At 41.1% G+C, this 16,732-nt stretch overlaps 1 protein-coding gene across 12 annotated transcripts in view; it reads right to left on the bottom strand.

Annotated features, from left to right (window-relative positions):
• The window catches only part of PTPRM (protein tyrosine phosphatase receptor type M), a 725,043-nt gene that overhangs the window by 539,788 nt on the left and 168,523 nt on the right, over positions 1-16,732 (bottom strand). For all 12 annotated transcript variants that reach the window (XM_059724225.1, XM_059724226.1, XM_014606664.3 and 9 more), the window contains exon 2: positions 8,192-8,314. In XM_059724225.1, coding sequence (XP_059580208.1) covers positions 8,192-8,314 — 123 coding nt within the window. The remainder of the gene's footprint in view (positions 1-8,191; positions 8,315-16,732) is intronic.

The following is a 16,732-nucleotide window of genomic DNA, read 5'->3' as shown; positions in this document are numbered from 1 at the left end:
CACCCAAACCACCGGTGTAATAACAAAACAAAACACAAGCCCCTAGGCTACTACATAACTATAAGCCACCTGGCTGTAACCACATTGCTCCAACATCTTAGAGCTGCCTTCTGTTATCTGGCTTAGGCAGTACCTGCGGGTCTCACTGCTTCTTGCATCCCTACGCCAGGAGCTCCTGCCTCTCTGGCTGCTGGCAAGGAACTGCCAGCCTGGCCTCAGCCCTGGGCTTTATAAGAGCCAGGCCCTGTCCCCTACAGGCAGCTGACCGCTGGCAGGTGTGGGTCATTTACTCCCTCCAGTTGCCCTGGCAACCCACAGGTGGGCTCCTATTCCCTGCTAGGGCTCTTTATGCACTGCCAGAGCTTTTCCTCTGGCAGTTTCTGCCCTCTAGGAGCAGGGCACCTCAGTGTTCTGCGACACAGATGAAAAAGTTTTGTGTTTTGGAAATCAACTCTAAGTGGAAATGTAAAGCTTAAAGTAGGAGTATAAAACAAGTGAACACAATGTTTGGTAATAAAGTAGATGGAAGCTAATGGAAATGCAGCAAGTGACAAGCATGTAAGCACACTGTTGGTAATATTTATGTTTCTTGCTTACAGTTATATATACAATTATCACCCTATCATCATCAGTTGACAAGTATCATATCCACAGCATACAAATTGATGGCAGAAGGACATTTAAATATTTGAATGTTCTATCTGGCTCAGAAGAGCATGAATAAATTGGGATTCTTATGTGGAGCTTTTACAAACCATCTACACATTCTCCCTCCTTTAGTGTTTCACAAACTTCCCCAGATCCTTATCTAATTTACTCTGTTCAAGCCTATGATCCATTTTCCTCTCTTCAACTGAGTACAGTAAATTCAACTAGCAGATATCCCCTTCTTCAGTTTACATGCACAACCTTTTCTTGTTCTTTATCCAGTCACCAGTGCCTGTGTGCCCAGAAAACAGACACACACAGATTTACAGCCCAGCACATTGTTCACTTCCTCCTCATGGAGCTAAATGAAGATCTCCTTTTTTCCTTTCTCCACTGTTTACAACTAAACACCGGCTGATCTTCCACAGACCTGACAAATGGCACATTATGCCCCAAAGCTTGCCAAACATATCTTCCAACTATACAATTAGTCCAATAAAAGACATCACAAAAACGCTTACTAGTAAAACTCCATAAAATTCCCAAGTATTATAATTAACATTATGCCATACACTCTGGGACCCCTCCATTAAAAAAGTGATCATGAACATCATCTTGAAAATGCTGGGACTCAGGGATGGAGTCATCAGAACGTGAAGAGACATGGTTCAGGAAGCAGAAAAGTGTAGTGGATGAAGTGGGATGCATAGTGAAAGCAGCCTGAAAGCAGATTATAAAAATGGATGAAGAACAGACTAAAAAAAATAATTTATTGGTTTCTTGTAGTCAGAGCTCTTGATATGCATTAATACTTTCTTATGCTAGGCACTAGAGATGTGAGAATCCAACAGCCCCGGTTCTGTACAGGACAGGGGTTTCTCCAGGCACCTGGCTTTGTGCCAGTTGAGTAATTCCGTCACACACACACATACCCTGCACTTAGTTCATCACTATGGAGGGATTTCTTTTGCATTCCTCTTGCTTGGCAGGGGGGAGGGATTTTTCCACTACCCCACATGTTGCCCAGCATGGGGAAAAGGAGCCCCCAGCAAGCCTAGCTCCCTGGTGGAGAGATCTGCCCAGTGCACCTGGTTCTGCTCAAGGGGTGGGGACCGCCTGTGTTCTTTGCCCAGAACTAAGAGCCCTCCTTGGCTCAGGGGAGGAACTCCCCTCACCCTACACAGCACCAGGGGAGAGAAATCACCAGAGTGCATGGCTACATGCGAACAGGATTCCCCTCTTCTCCTCCCCCCACAACCCCTCAACTACCTCCTTTGCCAGGCTTCAGGTCCTGTGTGGGTGGGGGGCAGGATAGGGGGACACAGGGACATAAGAACAGTCATTCGCTGGGTCGGATCCAAGGTCCAGCTTGCCCAGTATCAACAGTAGCAGAGAGTGGGTACTGAAAGAGAATGTGAACAGGTTTTTCCCCTGTTCCTTTCCCACTTGCAGCCTCCCACACTTAAGCTTCAGGAAATTCTGATTCAATGGCTTTACCCCTAACTCCCATATTCAACAGCTACTGATACACCTTACCTCCAAGGACCTGATCAACCCCTTTCTGAATCTCATTAAACCGTCAGCTTCTACAACATCTTGTGGCAATGAGATTCACAATTTAATTACATGTTGGGTAAATAATGACTTTTGTTATTTTTAAACCGACTAGTTTAATTTTATGATCAATGGTTCTCACATTGTGAGAGATAGTAAAAAATAAAACCCTATTTACTATATTGTCACCATTTAGTATTTTGTAAACCCTTATCATGTACCCCCTCAAGCATCTCTTTTCCAAACTGAATAGGCTTAGCCACTTTAGTCTCTCCTCATATGTAAGCCCCTCCGTAACACTAATCATCTTTGCTGCCCTCCTCTATACTTTCTCTAGTTTATCTATATGCTTTTTCAGGTGCAGGGACCAAAACTGGGAACAATATTCAAGGTGTGGTGGATGCCCCATGGATTTATAAAGGGGGATAGTTTCTGTTTTGTTTAGTTTACTTCTTATTAATCCCTAACATTTTGTTAGCATTTTTGACAGCTGCTGAGTACTGAGCAGCTAATGTTAAGCCCATAGGGTAGGTATAGTTTGGGTTATTTTTGCCCATTTCTTAGTGGAGTCTTGTTGCTCCTACAGTTTTGTCATTGAACAACATGGAGCTCAGAGACCTTGCCCAGCAGGTCTGCAGTAACAGTGCAAGGAGGCATGCCACTTTTTCCCCCTCTTGACAGCCTGCCCTTTGCATGTGTAGCAGTGCACATGGCATAATGTTTTCATGGCATAAAAAAGCCATGGTGTGATTGACATAATGTCTGCCAGGGGCCTTAGAGATCTTACTCAGGAAGCCTCTAAAAAGTATTAGCATAAACATAGGTTGGAGATGAAGACCTAGAATGAAGTCTAAATTCAAGGGGATGCCCCAGTTATGGGCTTGACAGGTAGGATAGAGTTCTGTTCATAACGATCAAGAAAGTAAGTAAGGGCAGGGTCATGCAATGGATAATGGAGTTAAAATAAAATTATTCCAAACACCATCTGCTATTGAGATGTCACACCCTTATCACTGGTCTAAAATAATTTGTTATAATCATAATATAATCATGTGAAGAAAGTAGGTTTAATATTTTATAACATTTTAAGTTAGCTTTGTATAATTGCAGGTCAAAGCAACAATATATAGGAATCCAGCAGTCCAATACATTAAGTACAATACAGTAATAACTACTGAGTATTAATAAAATCTCTCTCTGAGTTTTGAAAAAATAAAATAATTAAAAAATAAAAGTTCTTAAAGCAGAAAGTTAAGGATGAAAAGAGCGTGTAGGAGAGAATGAATGACTGCTTTTCCTACAACATTTTATAAAGTGTGGCAGGTAAGCCAATCTATTATGAAGTCATTTTCTACTTACATTTTTCAGTTTTCATTTTATGTACAACTTTTTTTAAACAAGTTACTTAGCCATCTCCATATTCCAGCTTACTCCTGATCCTACGCTTTTTAAAAAAACAAATGGTAGAGATTTAATCACTGTCATTGAACTTCTAGAAAAACACAAAAACCTGATAAAGACATTCAGCTTCCCCTGGGAGAGTTGCTGCTCTCCCAGAAGAAACCATTAGTGTACAGAATATACACATGTATTTAGGCTTTTTGTGCCAAAGTAGGAGTGGCTACTCTAGAAGAAAAATAAACTGGGAAAAGCCAGGGTTTAATCACTCGCGGGACAATTTCTTCTGCAACAGTAACTATCTGTACATACCGGGCTTCTTTGAGAAGAGAACACAGTCCTCCAGCATCCCCATCCTTACCCACTACCCCCCAGGAGGACAGTGTGTCACTTGCTGGACTCTGTTGCTGTAGCATGGAGCAGAACATGCCCTTTCACAATCCACACATTGTGCTGCAGGGAATGACAGGATGACTGTGGGGAGATCGGGACAGCCAATCAGGACTGCCCTATGCACTGCTGCCATCTGTCACCGAGAAGACTAACTCCAGGCAGACATATAGATAGTCTGTATTTGTGGCTCTGGTTAAGTTTTTCTACCAGAACATACCTGGGAGAATTCTCCCAGATTATTTGAATGTGTGTATGCAGAAAAATATGTCATTCTTTGATTACTTTACTCTATGCATTTTCAGAGTAACATCTATAGTAAAAGGTTGATATTTATCAAACAAGTTAGGCCTCTAGATTTATTCACTTCATTGAATAACATTAATTTGGCATTTATGTTTTGCACTGCAGTAGTTGTACAAAGGCTCCATGAGGATTAAGTCTGTGGTGACATACTATAAAAACCTCATTTTATTCTGGCTTGTATTCTAGCACAACTCAGACTTGACAACAAACACTGCAAGAACTCTGGTAACTATTAAGATGTATTTTTAAAACAACTTTAATGGGTCATAAATTTATTTTGTCCCATTTAAATAGCTTACCATTTAAAGCTATCAATGGCTCCTTATCTGAAGTAGACTTTAACCTTCAGTACTCTCTGTGGATTAAAATAAATCAAATACCCAATTCAAGGACTAAATAGTATGCTTCCCCCATTGCCACCAAATTATCTGAAATGTTCTGACCTGACATCAGCTCACTTATTGAAGCATATTGCCTGAAATTAGGAGCGTTGCGTGCATTATTTTTTCTGTTGACAAGGGACCACTGAGCTGTGTGAACTTGTTTTAGTTTAGCATTACAGTATTGTTGCATAAAGCTTTTTACTGCAAAAGCCTGGGATAGCTTACAAACCATTAATCTAAGATGTTTTAGTCATTACCATCTGAGCTTATTTTTTTCTAAAATATGTAGCTTAGAAACTGCTGACAAACTATTTCATATAATTTTTTTTTAAAAATGTATCACATAACTCACTGGTTAAGTGCTAACTGAAAAATAATTAAAATCATCAAGAAGATGAAATGAACAAAAATAAGAAAAAAGTCTATACAAAATGAGAGGAAAAACTAGATAACACTTGACTGGATTTTTGGCCTTAAATGCAATAAATAAGAATCCTTCTCCTTCTATCCCCTTCCCTCCCCCGAATCCTCTCTACCACTAAACTCTCAGAGAGATCCCCCAGGTGCCAGGTGCTAACCCAAGATTCTTAAAAAACATTTTATATCCTTTATGAGCAAGTAGTAAAGACCTCCCAATATTCTAAATATGATTTATGTTCTACCATATTAAATATCCATAGAACTGGTTATCTGAAAGATAAAACATCAACAACTATAGGATCCCACACAGAAAGACAACAGAACAAATAAATAACGAGCCAAAATGACATTTGATAAATATCACATAAGTAATCTCTAATGACATACCAGTTCCTACACATTGGGCATGTCTATATATACATTTACACCAGCGTAAATTTACTGTACAGTAAATTACTATGCAGTAAGCGGGACTAGGCCAACATCTACATGTGCAGGTAACCTAGGACTAAATTTAGTACCAGGTCAGAGCAGCCTGCCGTGTGCCCCAGTGGCCACTGGGGGGACCTCCAGCCTCTGGCCACATGGCTGCCAGCACTTGGCACTTACTTTAGTATCAAGTTGAGGCCAGAAGAGGTGGCCTGCCAGGAACCCAGGGGCTGGACTCAGGCCAGACCCCTAGTGGCTGGGCAGACCCAGCAAGAAGGCCCCCTGGGTTACCGTGCAGTAACACGTCTACATGTGTTACTGAGCAGTAAGTAATTGGGCACAAATTTGATACCTGCATGATGCAGTATGGGCATGCACATGTAGATGTGCACCCATACTGTGCATTAATTTTGGTTACTGTGCAGTAAATGCACACATATAGACTTGCCCATTGACTAGATTTCTACACATGGAAGCTAAAATATTCAAAAATGTAATTCATTAGCCTGCAGGGAAACATGACTCTAAAGCTGTTCCATATACTGAGGAGAATTGGGAAGACTCCCTGATACTTCTTCCATAAATTGGTAGGGATTACTAGAAATAAAACTAAATAGATAATAAACAGATCTGAACTACTGGCAACATAATCGTTTCAAGGACAACATAAGGTTTCTACTAGTACTAGTTTACTTACAGCTTTCACTTCAACAATATAAAGTGACAGTATAATTGACAATAAAATTATATGTATATATAATATTTCATCAATGATGGAAGATTTTAAATACTGGGCTAATGAGAAAAAATAAGTTGGTTTTTCTCTAGTACTTTACAGGCTGTTCTATACCCCCTAGGAGTATCTGCATTACTTCCACAAAGAATAAGGGCCAAAATCAATAAAATTCCTCCTTTTGTTCTTTCATCCAACTATAGTATCTCTTTCATTTAATCTATTTTTTGTACCATCATGTTTATATGTTCTATTTTAATTTGTTTAAATTGGTAGAATGCATCATTGTACTACATATTTTACCAACAGCCATAAATTATATAATTTTATTATTATATCTTATTTTACTGTCAAGTTTATTGTATTGTTTTAGCAAAAACTGTAAATAAGCTACTACATAAGGTTTGTACTACACAGAACATAAATTATAGGAAATGCTTTTCATTGCATTAGCACCAAGTTGAGAAACTGTACTAATGAAATGGTCCAGAAAATATGCTATCATATGTGCCAAGGCTAATGGACAAGAACCAGCTCAAAAAAGAATCTGCAAAAACACTCTTAACTGAAGTTGATGAACTCTGTCTAGCACAGAGGTCAAATCCCAGCACTCAGTCAACAGAAATACTTGTGTTGAAGTTATGTCCTAACTTACTTGAAGGAAACGTAGAGAAGGGGAAAGAATTTTAGTGCAAGTAAGTGTTCACACTTGGTCCAATTCTACTGTTCATACCAGCATATGGCAATAGTAACTAATACATATGATAGACCAATAAATGGATCTTTGTAAGTGATTAGTATAAGTAATTTTCTCTAATAGGATTTTAAGTAATTTTTTAAAACATTTTCTCTTTTACAAAAAATAAACAAGTAGCATTTTTTCTCTTATGAAGGAAAAGCTATTAATAGATTTTTAAGCCAGCCACCAATGCACAGTATTAGAGTTTTAAGGCACTAATTGACTTGGACATTAATGAAATAATAGCACAATAGCACAATTCTAATGGAATTAGGCCAGATGTGCATATTTATATGGCAATAAATTTATTAATGATTGTAATACATTGTAGCACCTTAATACCTAGGAAGTGCTGAACTATAAAAACCATTGATCATAGGAGGTGCCATGTTTATTTTTGGCATCATTAGGTGTGTAGACATGAAACTGCAATATTTAGAAATGGAAAGGAGGTTCTAAGCCAGGCTGCTGGGCCAACATCAGAGGAGGCAGAAGTCAGGAGTAGACGGCATACTGAAAAACACATACCCTTGAAAATAATCACTGGAGACTATTATGGCAATGGATATTTTCAACCCTGAGGCATAGTTCTTTATGCTTGTGTTAGGTAGGTGGGATGGGAATGAGGGTATTTCATGGCAGGAATAAATTAGTACTGTAGCAGAATTTAGGGCCTGTTGCCATGGAATTTGATCCCATTGGGCCTCAGAGCAAAAGAAGGCTATCCACTGGATACTATATTTAAAAGGCACTTTGTTTGATTAAGAAAAAAATAATTGCAGCATTGTGTATCTGCATCCCATTTTTGTGTTTCTCAGTGTTTTTCTTCACAATCTTTTTTATTTAGAATCTCATTTAATTCATATTTTGAAAAATACTTAATGTTATTTTTCTCTTTTGAATCTTTCTCTATGGAAGATTTCTGTCCATTGGTTTAGTTCTAGCTAACATTTATATTCCTTCATTCTAATTTCATTCTCTCTTCTCTACCTTTAAAGAGCATTGTTTTAAATTGCCTCAAATGGTTTAAGCACAAGAAAATGAAACTTTCTTTTGCAAAATTCCCTGTCACAACAGTTAGCTGAGTACTCTAAGATTTAAAGAAAGCAATGTTCTACCCACAGCACTGTCATGAAATACTAACCAACTCTCCAAGCTAAAATAAAAAGAAAGATCCAAACAAAAACAAACCTGATGGCATCCATGGATCAGATGAGGGCTTTACCAACGTGTGCACCTGGTTCCAGTTAAGATCATCATCCACAGACTGAGTGTACCCACAGGAGCTAAATGGCTCATCAAAGGAACAACATCCTATACAAAATACAAAAGTAAAAGTTACACTAAGAAAGTAAATATCAAATAATCTATATATTTAATATAGATTCAGTTACATATCAAGCTGAATTTGAGTATGTCTATTTTTAGCAGAAATGTTCATGTGAGAAAGTGAGAAAACCTTTACAAAACATCTCTAAATTGTTTCTAAAACATTATTAAATCCAGCAATAGTTTCCAAAATACTTTAAAAGGAAACAAGGGACTTATATGTTTAACAATCCAAGAATATTTGGTTCATTATTTTCCTAGTAGTAACTGATTTAATAGGAAATAGAACTTTCTCCCCTCTGCGGTAAACAAAATCAACTGGGGAAAAAATGTAATTCAGAATTTAGGCAGTGTTTCTCTTATAAGTTGGTCATTTAGCATGAAAATAAAGAGTCCAAAAGGATCTTCAAAATTACTTAATCCAACTAGTGATAACTTTGTCAGTGGGCAGTGGCTGGAGCCAAGGTGCCTGAGCCTACAGTTCAAACCTTTTGGACCATGCAGAAGAGAAAGGAAAAGGGAAAAAAAATCCACAGGCTTTAAGAAAACTTTCCAAAAGTAAACAGAGTTGTGTTTTCTTTCCCCTCCTGTCCCTGTCCCTTTTTCTCAATTGTCATCAAAAAGAAGGATCCTTGGTTCAAGAGACTAGACCATTCCAACATGGGGAAGAGAAAAGAAAAATCTCAGCAATTAAGCAGAAAGAAACCTAAAATTTCCATTCACAGTTACAGTTTTGTCAGCTTTATTTGTTTAATAGAGCTGTTTCTTTCTTCAACTATCTAGAGAATACTGCACTATTAACAAAGTAAAGCTTCAGCAATCATAAAAGTATGGGGAAATTCTTTGTTTCTTTCCTCAGGTATATATGAAACTTTTCTAGAACCGACTATCTCTGAAGTTTGGCATTTCACTTCAATGAAAAAATATGCTTTTTCTTTAGAAAAAAATTCAGCTTTAGCCATGTGCACTTCAGCCCATGTTAGAACAGGTGCTGCAGTTGTTCCTACAATACTAGACTTCAGGGCTGAATGCAGAAATTTCGGAGTGTTAGGGGGAAGTTAAACTGGATCAAAATGGCTGCCCGATATCAGGTAAGTCGGCATGGGGGAGCTAGTGGTGGGGCTGGGGGGTCCAGGAGGCTGGAGGGAATAGGCAGTCCACCAGGGGAAGGGAAAGCAGTGCAACCCATGGGGTGGAGGGCAGAAGCGACCCATGGGTGGGTAGGACCAGTAAACCTAAGTGAGTGGGCAAGAACTTACTTAAATCGTGCCGAGACAAGGGGTTTTTTGTAGCCTGCTCACGGCACACAGAGACAATTTCATAGGCATTTTGTGGCAGCCTTGCCCATTAGCACTGATTGGTGGAGAGGACCCAGTGGGCAGGAGAGATGAGGGGATGGCTGCCATCTTGATTGCTGGCTGCCCTTCATGCAGCCACTCCCCTCTACACTGATTAGTGAAGAGACCCTAACTGGGGGGACGAGAGACAAGGGGGCAGCTCCCATCTTGATTGCTGGCTGCCCTTTGTGCAGCCCTGCCCCTCACCACTGATTGGCAGAGAGGCCCCAGTGGGGGGGAGGACAGATGAGGTTTCAGCCACTACCTTCATGCCACCATGCTGGCCAGTGCCTTTCCCTCCCAACAGCAAGGACTGCTGGCTTCACCAGAGAGCCAGCATTTTATTTTTATTGATTTTTGTTGTTATTGATTTTATGTATTTTGCAGACAATCCTATATTCTGCGGTTTCCACAAAATCCACACAACCACAAATTAAGTAGGTCCCTATTAATGACCCCCTATCCTTTTAATGGTCTTGATGTTCCCTTATTCAAAACACCTTTTCTTCTGCAGTTCAGCTGTCTGTTAGCCATTTCTGGTGATGCTTCTCTTCTATTTCAGAGCCCTGAAGACTGTTCTTAGCTCTAACTAAAAACCTTAACTCAGGTGTGGTAATATTAACTCAAGGTGGAGAAATGACTGACAGTGAAGTACTGGAGGCACTGTCAATAGACTCAAGAGGGATAGATTTTGTTTTGAGTCTGAGTAAGAGACGTACATTTAATTATAATGAATATGGGACTAATGACAATCTCTTTTCGACTCCTGACACTTTTTTTTTTTTTTTTTTTTTTTTTTACACTTAGGTTGTATTTTTTTTAAACTTATATATAATCTAACAAATGTGTGCACATTCCAACAGTTACATTTGTTTTTGCTTTGTTCTTAAAATGAATAGTATAGGGCTAGCCCCACAAGTATACTAGTAAACCTCCTGGTTTCTCTCTAACTGGAGCTGGAGAAAAATATGTTGAGTTATATGCAGTGATGTACCATACCATCTGCCACTCACTTTTCAAATTCTTAGATGCACCTATGCCTATGTCTACAGACATAAAATAAAAAATTGCCACCCTTCACTGAAAAAGGCATGTCAGTTTAATTATATATTAAAAAAAGAAAATCTTTAGAAAACATTTCTAAATTGTGTCTAGAATATTATATCTGGTAGTAGTTTCCAAAACACTTTATAGGGAAATAAACTTACATTTAATAACCCTGTTTCAGTGCAACTCAGTAGGATTACACTAATCTAGACATAGTACAGCCTTCCTATTATGTATACCTAACACAACAGTTGTGACGCATGTTTTGTAAGAATAGAAATTAATTTTCATTAATGACTATAAATGGTCTCTTTAAAGTGTATCTTTTCCCCTTAAATAATGCCATCTGTTTTCCTTTTATATGAATCTCAAACATATACCCTAATGGCATGGGCATAGGTCATCCCACACTGTTCTTAACTGTGTTTTATAGAAGAACCTTATTCATTAGCTCTAGGCATGTCAGAGAAATTAGCACCCCTGGACACTGCATCTTCCTGTATCACTTTTAAGCGTGGAAGTCTCAATTAGACATTCCACTGGGAACAGAAAACTCATTAAGGATCTTGCAGCACTAAACCGTAATATTTCACCTTGACAGCAACAGATATAAATTATCTCCCTTGCAAAGTTAAACAAAATCAAGAAAAAAGTAGATTTTTCTACAGCATAAAAAAAAGGACTTCCACTACATTTGTGGTGGGAGGTTTAGAATATTAGGCAAATATTTACTGTATGTTTGCAGTAATGTTTGCATAAATATTACCTGATATAACAATATCCAACTACAAGCAAAACTTCAGCTAAGGAACAAGAGAACAGCCCTTGCATTGGACTTCTTGAAAACAGATATTCACGTATTTGGATGTAATTCCACGTGAGAAAAAGCCAGCAAGCAACAGAGACAGCATAGAGCAAGGGCTAGGTAACACTGCCAAAATATTTATAACCTAGTAAGCCTTTAGCAGTATATTAAGATCTAGTGTCCAAACATAGAATTGATGAATTATAGTGCAACTCTCACACAAAAGTGTTTATCACTTGAAAAAAAGTACATAAAAGCTATACATTTGTACGTACTGAACTTCAGGATGAGAACTGAGTTACAAAGGCCAACTTTTAAAAAACTGAAAATATTGTGAATTTCTCAAGGCTATTTATACGTTTCTGTCCTCACAAATTATCATGATCACAATAAACATGGATAAATTGAACTGAAATAAGAAAACCTATTTGACTCTAGACCAGAATACTGGGGCACCCAAGGGTCCCCAAATGCTTTGAAGAGTGGTCCAAAATCTGAGGAGATAAAGAGAGAAGTGCAGGCTCAGGCTTTCCCCGTCAGGCCCCTCCTCAAGGAGGTAAACACTGTAATAAATTAGTTTTAGAAATAGGGATTCACAAAAGTTAATTCACAAAAGTGGAGAGGTGCCTCATGTCCAGGGATCTGGGTTTGCCACTTCCCATGGAAAAATGAAGTAAAATGCAGATTTTCCCCTTTACCAGAGTAAAATGTAGATTTCTCATTTTAGCAGAGAAAACTGCAGATTTTGCAGTTTTGTAACAAGCCCTCTGCAGGCTGGCAGAGTTCCTGCCTGCAGAGGGCAGGGAAGGAGTGGGAGAAGAGGGGTCAGGCAGGGGGTGCTATGTGCATGTATATGCACATGGCAGACAGGCAGGCAGCCTGGAGTGCAGCTCCCACAGGTAAGTGGAGGGAGGAGAGGGAATTGAGGCCCCCCACAGGTAGGAAGGGAGAGGGTTGGGCAGTGCTGGGGCTATGGCTGCTGCCCAGCCAGGCAGTGTGGGGTTTCAGGCCTGGGGCCACAATGCACGGCCACAGGTCCCTGGTGGGGAGTGGGATGGGGCCACGGGCAGCTTGTCTGGGGGGTGGAGGGGCTGGGGACGGCTCCCCACCAGGGCACACACCCTCGGGGGGTGGAGGGACCCACGTCCCCCAGATCTGTGCACACTGCCCACCCTGCTGCTCTCCCGAGGGCCTCCACAGCCCCGCGGCTGTGACCCAGCGCTGCAGGAAACAGCAGGGCTGCACAGGAAAGCTACTTGCTGCTGCAAGATCCGCAGTACTCTGGTGATGCATCCCCTGTGCACGGGGCTGCAGTGGGGGCAGCGGTGCAGGGTTCTGCTGCTCACTGCTGCTGTACACGCAAGGGATGTATCACCAGGGCACTGATGATACACAGCACAGCAGCAAGCAGCTTTCCTGCATGGCCCCACTGTTCCCTGGAGCACTGGGTCAAATCCGGAGCTGCAGAGGCCCTCAGGGAGGGCAGCAGGGAGGGAGCCCAAGCCCTCAGTATGCACCTGCCCTGCCCCCACTCTGTTCACAGATCTGGGGGCATAGGTCCCACTGGAGTGTGCGCTGCAGCAGAGAGCTAGCCCCACCCCCTGCCCAAGCTCGCAGCAGGCAGGCAGCAGGAGGGGAGCTGGGCTCTGCTCTGCTGCAGCAGCTGCTGCCTTCTGTTGGGGGCTGTGGACATGGGTCCCTGGCCCCATAGCTCTGGCAGCTGGAAGACCCTGCAGCACGGCTGCAGGGGCAGGGGCTGTGAGGCAAAAAGGGACACCAGCAGGGCTTGGGGAGCTGGGGGGAGAAAGTGAGGGACACCAGCAGGGCCAGGGGTCTGTGGGGGTGGAGTGAAGGGCACCAGCATGGCTGGGGGGGCTGTGCCCTTTAATTTTAATCCCAGATTTGGGGGGGGTTATCAGAGAATTTGTAATTGTTTAATCAGGAAAAACCAGGTTGAGAACCTAGAGATTGCTCTAGACAATCCCTCCGTCAATGAAGGAGTGTTTCTCGATATTCATTTGCTATTGTTTTCCTTCATGTCTCTTGAGAGAGTATTGTTAAACCAGGCATGTCAGGATTGTTTTTTTGCCTGCTTTCCCTAAACCATGTTATTCTCTTAAATTATTTCTCTACATATTTCCTATTTATACCCTTCAAACCTGGTGGACTTATCAGCCTCTCCATATTTCTCTCTTGAATGTCAGGCCCACCTAATCTTCATACATGAACTGTTTGCAAAAGGGAAGCTTCTAACATGAACTTTGGCATTCCCTCCTCCATACTCCCAGTGTCCAGATATATGTAATAGCTATTGAGCAAGAGAATTACTGAAGAAGAGAAATGACTGAGTTGTATAAAATCTTTAACAGTAAGCTTCAATCATAGGCGATACGTAGCGGGTAACAGGGGGCATATGCCCCACCTGAGATTTGCCGCAGCCAAAGCTGCCGGCGGCTACTGCGGGTGGTGGCTGCCCTACCACCACCAACGCAGCCACCAGCAGCCCTGGGTGGTCCCCACTCGCTGCTGCTGACAGCATAGACAACAGCTGCAGGTGGTCCCTGCTTCCCCCCCCTCCCCCCAACACCGATGCAGCCGCCTGTGGGCAGCCCCCACTCAGCTTGCCTTCGCCGCCAATGTCATCGCGGCCGTCTGTGGACAGTCCCCACTTGCTGCCACCACACCCCTGCTGCTGACATCGCCGCCTGCCGGTGGTCACCGTGTTCCCCCAGCCTCAGGAAGCACGCGTTGTTCAGGTCTTCAACTCATGCAACTAGGGGCTGCATGCCATGTATTGCACATGCTTCTCCAGAGACCTGTGGTGCAGCCAGCACTCATCCTGTAGGCAGAGCAAACCCACCCCTCATCATCATGTGGTCAATGCAAGCTTCCCCTTTTCACCACCACCTACGCAACATAAGCCACCTCCTCTGCCATTGTATGTGCACTGTGTCCTCACCTTTTTGTGCTTTCACATGGGCAGCATGTCCTCTCCCTTCACTGTCAAGCAAGTTGTTCAAGCCCTGCACAGCTGCCACATTATTGTATGTAGACTAAGCCGAAGGTAGAACAGACTTACACAAAAACTGACTTCTCAGGGTTTTGTAGATTAAATTGGTAACTATGGTAAAGAGGTACCTAGTGGTCATCCAGGAGTTATGCAGACTCAACTAAAAACACTAGGAAAATCTGAGAAACAAATTAATAGAGCTGCTGAATGAATGAATAAAGTATTGAAAATCAGGAACCATGACTGACTGAATGGTTCTTATTTGTTCTCCAATCATTCCAATGTTCACATTTAAATTTCATTATAAATGAGATGAAACACTTTAGAAATGGGTCAAAACTGCTGGCACCAATGTAATTATATTATTGCCTACTCACACTGTACTTTTCTCCCCATTATTTGCTCATGGTATTATTACTGTACCTGACTTCCACCTGCTTAAAATAAAAATGGAATGCTTCCCTCCTGCATTGACCTTCTACTGTGCATTATACAGACAAGGGACAAAGAAGACACAATAAAAATCCCTCAAAACATTCCCTCACATTTTTCATTGTTCCAAAACTCCTATAACCAATAACTTCAGGGACTTTTATTGAAAAAAACTTTACTTTTCTGTTTACCAAGGTTCGTTTGAACCATCAACTATAAAAATGCAGATTCTTTCCCTTTCAAGTTTTTACCCCCTGCCCACCTGGGGCCAGCATCTGGCCACATACCCACTGCTCAAGTGGCAATAGGTAGGGGGAAATTCCTGGCAGGGGCTGCTCCCCCTTTCCCCTCCTGACACCTCAACTGGAGCCATGCAGGCCAAGGCTGGGGTTTAAACCCTTTCCCAGTCATATTCAGTGACCTGCCAGGGACTGGCTACTTTCCCCTCTTCAGCTCAGCTTCCCTCAGGCCTTCTGGCCACTGCTGAAGGGAAGGGAGGGCTTGCTCTAGTGCCCCACCAGCTTCTAGCCTGAGTCACAGGAGTCATGTGTCTACATTTCCGGAATCAAAAGTGAATGTTTATTCACTTGCTTCTCAGTTCAATCCACACAGGCTAGACAAAGAGTTTTTTTTTCTATTAAGGTTATCTAATTTATGTTGTATTTCCTACAAATTTATGGATTTTTCAGAAGAATTAACTAATCAATCAATTACTTCTTGTTTTAAAAGCTAAGAACTAAAAACATTTTTTTAATTATGACATTTTGGAATTAAATTATTCCACTGTTATTGCAATCTATGTTATACCTATGTCACCATGCAAACATATGATCACATAACACTAGGTCTAAATAACTACAGGTTCTGAAAACATTCTTCCAGAAGAAGCAGCATGTTAGCTCGACCTGGCTCCACAGCATCTGTATAGATAGGGCTTTTCAGCAGGGTTTTTTGGCACTTATCTAAAGCTAAGTCAATCAACTATTAAACTAAAGCACCATGAAGTCCCAATAAAGCACCTGATCTGTATCCCTGTATCCACTTTGTGGGGGCCGGGTGCAACTAACATGCTGCCTCTTCTGGGTATGTGCTGGGTTTGGTGCAGGAATGCACCAAGTTTAAAGTAAAAAGCTGTTTTGTTTAGTTTGTTTTAATATCTGCAAGCAGATTTTGTGATTCAATGAAGAATTAAATTTAATTAAATTAATTAAAATAAACTTAAACCTATAAATGAACATAAATGGATTAAAGAAATCTTAATGTTGTCAGTTATGGCAGGAAGACAAATGTCTTTAAATGTCAAGCTTACTAAATAGAAAGGTACAACACATTACTGAATATTCCAAAAACTGCAAGCTAGAAACATGACATAAGCCAACAAAGAAATTTAACATTAAGCCTGACCCTTTGCCTTAATCCTTTTGTGCTTACATGCTTGCAGAGGTCTCAGATTAGCATGTGGTGCTGTATCCAATACATGTTGCCAAATTTAAGGCTACTGCGGCATGTTATGGCTAAGAGTGTCAGCCCTAAATCTTAGTGCTTTCTGAAGAGAAATGTATGCAAACACAATAAACCAGAACCAAGGACTCAACTGTTTTGTAGCAAAATATTTTTTTTTACAGCAAGGCCCTCTCCTTTCTGCTGTGCTCCTATCAAGTAAATTGGAAAATCTACTGCAGAATCACGTAAACTCAAAAACTGAGTCTGTTGAATCAAACTTGAAAACGAATAAAACACGTAACATTTCTTATTTCTTTGTATAATATTAT

Source organism: Alligator mississippiensis, chromosome 3 (genome assembly GCF_030867095.1).
Source record: "Alligator mississippiensis isolate rAllMis1 chromosome 3, rAllMis1, whole genome shotgun sequence".
NCBI lineage: Eukaryota > Metazoa > Chordata > Crocodylia > Alligatoridae > Alligator > Alligator mississippiensis.
This window is presented reverse-complemented; position numbering and strand designations above follow the sequence as displayed.